Here is a 5,351-nt window from a genome sequence, read left to right on the forward strand (position 1 = left end):
CAGCGTCGGTGCAGCAGCCTCCCCCATCGGGCACGTGATCGGGTGGTCTTTCGTCGCTCCCTCTGGTAAGCTGTAGCTCAAGAACTTGTCGAGCATGTCGAGGGTCAGAAACGGGTCTTGCTTCATCTCTAGTTCGGATTTGCTTCGTGTTGAACGGACGAATCCAGGGTGGATTGGGATGCCGCCGGAGAGTCTGAGGGGCGACCAGAACCCTGCATCAGATTGCCCGGCGCGGGCTGCTACCTGATAGGAGCGGAGCCAGAATAGGTAAGGCACAATCCAATAGCAACATTACGGGGCAAAAAAACAAAAAATTATTAACATCGTCTGACTGAAGATTGGTTTTCATCTCGCTAGTATCTTATTATATATATACTACTGTGTACCGTGCAAAGCAACCTTTTTTCCTACTAAAGTAATCTTTGTTTTAAATGTTAATACATCAATATTTTTAAATGCTACGGTATCCTTCCTAATAATACTACATAATTTATTGTATCATGAATAGTGAATTTAACGGTACCTGGTGGACTAGATTGCCGCCGGAGCTGTCCCCAACGAGGAAGACTCGCGAGAAATCCGCAGCAGACTGCAGTTTCTCTGCGGCGGAAGAGGTCGCTGTAACATCTCGACGGGCGAGGTTACGGAGGAAGAGGAGGGTGTGCATATCCAGGATCCGTCCAAGGCGGCGGGGAGGCGGCACTCGCGCGTGCTGAGCGCAGATACACGGAACAATCGACGCAGGGAGGAGCGGGCGAGGCGGCGCCTCCACAAGTGGTGGTACATAACCACTGCCAGCTGAAGTCATGCAGAAGACCCGCCGCCGTGGAAGTGGCGAGCGAGGACAGGGAGAGAGAGACCGCCTGCCAGACTAGCCGGTACTCGGTCCCTCGGGGAGGTAGAGGCGGAGGCAGGGTTGCTCGGTATGTCCGTGGACGCGTGACGCCGTCCGGGGGACATGCGTAAGCGCGTCAGGGACGCGGGCTCCAAGAGGCGGAAGCGGCTTCGGCGGCCCGTCCACGTTCGGTCGACGGTGCCGTCGTCGAAGACACGGAGCCAGCCGGCAGACCTCGCTCGACGACTTGCTTCGGTGGCGGTTGGGAGCCGACCCCTGTCAGAACCAGCCATGGTTGGTTTTGAGAGTTTTGGGCGAGTTTAAAGCGTTGATTTTGATGGGAGGGATTGGATTTGGAGGAGTCCCTGGTTTGAGTTTATATGGAGAACGAAGCCTTGGGTCGGGACGTTCGCTTCACGTTAGTTTGACCCCAAAAATAAAAGTCATTCATTTTAATTATTCTGATACCTAAAACGTGATGTTATTTATTCTAAGAAAAATTAGCGTTATCAACAAGATAGCGACTCGGAAATATCAGTCCAAACAGCTAAAATATCGATGCCGACGATACGTGAAAACAGTGTATCTACCAAATTTAAGATTGTCAATGGGACACATATCGTCTCCTCCCCTTGATTTCTAATAGAGAAACGAGTAGGGATTCTATCAGAACCGGCCACATCTAATCACATGCAAGCTGACAATTTTGAACCAGGCTAAATGGGAATTTGACTCCTATCCACAGTCTAAAGGAGAACCTCTGTAGATCCATTTCCCCAAAAATTATGATAATTAAGAGGACTTTTTGAAACTTTGGTCTTTTAGTTTAGCACCAGTTATGTTCGCTATCAAGAAAATAGAGGAGTTTTCGTATATCCTTTCTTCAACTAGGGGAGGGGGGGGGGGGGGGTGCCGGGGGAAAGATATGACCGCAGTGGGAGAGCTTCGAAACTATGGTCCTTTTTTTTTGGCACCATGTATGTTAGTTTGTCAAGAAAATAGTAGGAGATTTCTCAATATCTTTCTCCAACTTGGAAAATTATGTAGACGAATCTCATTTAGCCATGACTTATGGTCCCTGATCAACTAGCTATGTGAAGAAAGATGTGATCATTTACCTTGAAGTTGGAAACAAGTTTTCTTCAGTCTTCTTTCTTGACTTACTTTATAAAAAAGACTTCCTAAGTACCGGTCACAGCCAACGACAAAATGAGAGAAGACTGTCATAAGATTCTAACCTAAGTTTAAAAAAATAATAATAATAAAATAAAATACTATAAAAAACCTATTTAGTGGCTAGTGCTAAAGAAAATGTTCTTCTAAGTAGAGTTAGAACCTTAACTAGCACTAGCTTGTTGTATCGATCCGTAAGTGATTCTCAAGTAAGCAAAACATATAGGTAGCATATGAATAATGTTCTTCAAGAATAATGAAAGAATAATGTTTGCTGCAAACAAAGCTAAAGTTAAGCAATATGTTGACCTGCCTTTAAGAACAGGAGGCATCTGGCAGTTGCATAAACAGTTGAATCCAAATGAGCTTTTCAATCTCTTCATATCTAAGTGTGTGTTAACACTGTCTCGGCCAGCGAGACAGTAAACACTGTCTCGCCATATTAATTCTGTCTTTTGTTGAGTTTTGTTAGTTATGAACCCCAGAGGCTATAAATAACCCCCTAGGGTCATTTCTGACGGGGGCTGATCATTTTGGAGCACTTCAGAGCAAAGAGAGAGCAGAGTTCTTGAGTTTCTGACAACTCCTTGATATTCAGGCTTTGACTTGATTTCAAGAAGAACGACTATCTTACCTTGATAAGATATCGTTTCAAGTTCTCACTTCGATAAACGAAGTCAGAATCATAAACCCCTCACGATTCGATCAGAATCTGTGATTTGGTGGTCCACGAGTCAAAGCGCTCCCGGCACAGGCAAAGATCCCACGCAAGCAGCGATCCAAACAACGATCCTGCGTTTGTTTCTCAAGAGTTGTAATTTTCATTTTGTTGTGTAAAAGAAGTCTTATAAAAAGGCTATCTTTTTTTGAATTTATTGTAATCGACTGAAGATATAATGAATTCCACAGCAAAACCAACTTTTGACGCAAACAATCTGCTACATCCGTAATTGAGTCAAACAATCAAAATATCGACAGTCAATTTCTGGAATTAGGTAAAGTGCAAGTCAATGCCTAATATATATACTTGAGAAAATAACCATGGACCTAACTCGCTGCCAAGTAATTAAGTAAAGGGCATCCCCAACAATAGAAAAAATTATGCTAAATTGAATAATAATAATATGATATCATCAGTGGCCAAGCAATGGGACCCTTTATAAGCGCAGGTTAAATATAAACGCATGACAGTAGACTTTCAAAGTTAGTGGCTTTAAGTCATTTTCTTTTCCATTTGTACATTTGTAGCATCAGGGACCACCAACATTGACATCATGCGTGTGAGTTCTCAAGAAACTGAGAAAGAGATTTCTTACCATCTTCCGCCAGCTTGGAAAACTATAACAAACAATATCATATAGTAACGTTCCCCTGACTGTTATATGGAGAAAAATATGAGCAGTACTTTTCTTCTGTTTTTCCCCCTTTGACTTGGTAAAAGAAGACTGGAGCAAAGAACTTACTTCCAGACTTGGAATTATCATAAGCAAAGCGCGCCGAATCATTTGTATGCATAAGTAATCGGAGTTTCAACGGTCGGTATAGTTTGTCCAATGATAAGAGTAGTGCTAAAGAAAATGTTCTTCTAAGTAGAGTTAGAACCTTAACTAGCACTAGCTTGTTGTATCGATCCGTAAGTGATTCTCAAGTAAGCAAAACATATAGGTAGCATATGAATAATGTTCTTCAAGAATAATGAAAGAATAATGTTTGCTGCAAACAAAGCTAAAGTTAAGCAATATGTTGACCTGCCTTTAAGAACAGGAGGCATCTGGCAGTTGCATAAACAGTTGAATCCAAATGAGCTTTTCAATCTCTTCATATCTAAGTGTGTGTTAACACTGTCTCGGCCAGCGAGACAGTAAACACTGTCTCGCCATATTAATTCTGTCTTTTGTTGAGTTTTGTTAGTTATGAACCCCAGAGGCTATAAATAACCCCCTAGGGTCATTTCTGACGGGGGCTGATCATTTTGGAGCACTTCAGAGCAAAGAGAGAGCAGAGTTCTTGAGTTTCTGACAACTCCTTGATATTCAGGCTTTGACTTGATTTCAAGAAGAACGACTATCTTACCTTGATAAGATATCGTTTCAAGTTCTCACTTCGATAAACGAAGTCATTTGAATTTGTTGTAATCGACCGAAGATATAATGAATTCCATAACAAAACCAACTTTTGACGCAAACAAGCTGGCGACCACAGTGGGAGCTAACGGTCTCGCTGCCGAGACCGTCGTGTCGCAGCCAATCATCAAGATTCCAGTTGAATCCATGGTCGAATACGAATTCGACCAAACCAAGTTTGAGGAATATCTCTCATCATCCTCTTCAAGATCTTCATTGTCTCGCAAGTACAAGAGGATCTCACCACTAAAGAAGACTTCCATGCCAAAGAAGGCACAAAATGAAAAATCTCGCCTGATTGTTGCTGAGGATTTTACTCGCAACACCTCTGCTCACAATAACTTTTATCTAGTTAAAGAGTCATTGAATCAAAGCCCACCAGCATTGACGAAGAGAGCTCGTCAGAGACAACGTCAGCGCCGCGCTCGCCAAATGGCTAAAGCGTTGGAACAAACCGACGGGGTCCATTACTATGCGGACCTAGAGTCGAGGAGGCATCGAGTGGTTCAGTTATCTCAACAACCAATCATTCATGTCTCTGCTAAACTCACGACGGAGGAATGGACTACTGTCAGAAGGACTCGTTCGACCCTCAAAGAACGCATACAAAAACGTCGTGCAAACGCTGCTCATGCCCGTACTCTCTTACAACAAAGACGAGAAAGAAAGAAGGAAACGGTGACCAAAGAACCACCGAAACTCTGCCAAAAGTCTGGAGTTATGCAAAATCAGCATTCGGAGCCCGTTAAGACTCCATACCCACAAGGGGGTGGTTTTAAACGTGCGACTCCTGACATAACCTTGGATCGTTCAAAGGCAACAATAAATTGTCCTGAGAATGTCAACAAGGTTTTACACCCTCAGAAGAAGACGCATTTACCAAAAGACATCGTCATACCTGGAAGGTCATGCCAACAAACGATACGATTTTTTGGCAATCATACCGATGAATCGTATTATCAAGTTGGGGTGTGAATAAATTTCGAAAAAGAATTATTCGCTCTCATTGTTCCTGTGCACGACTTATAAGATCAGCTGTCCAAGATGATGAATTCCCTGAAGTCACCATCAACGTGGCTGATAAAAGAAAGTCTAAGCGGCATTCAAGTGACTCAAATCCTGACTTTTCCCCGAGAGGAAGAGTCAATCCAAGAATTGCTCAAAGGATGTCTCGACTCCAATTAGGAGCCATCAGACGCAGAAATTACAAGAGGATGCAA

At 43.1% G+C, this 5,351-nt stretch overlaps 1 protein-coding gene across 1 annotated transcript in view; it reads right to left on the reverse strand.

Moving 5' to 3' along the window:
* The window catches only part of LOC109849532 (probable carboxylesterase 17), a 1,107-nt gene extending 321 nt beyond the window's left edge, over positions 1-786 (reverse strand). Inside the window, 3 exon segments of the mRNA XM_020419382.1 lie at positions 1-243; positions 524-753; positions 756-786. The exon segment at positions 1-243 is cut by the window's left edge and continues 321 nt beyond it. Of these exon segments, the coding sequence (XP_020274971.1) occupies positions 1-243; positions 524-753; positions 756-786 (504 nt within the window).

This window comes from Asparagus officinalis, chromosome 7, assembly GCF_001876935.1.
Source record: "Asparagus officinalis chromosome 7, Aspof.V1, whole genome shotgun sequence".
NCBI lineage: Eukaryota > Viridiplantae > Streptophyta > Magnoliopsida > Asparagales > Asparagaceae > Asparagus > Asparagus officinalis.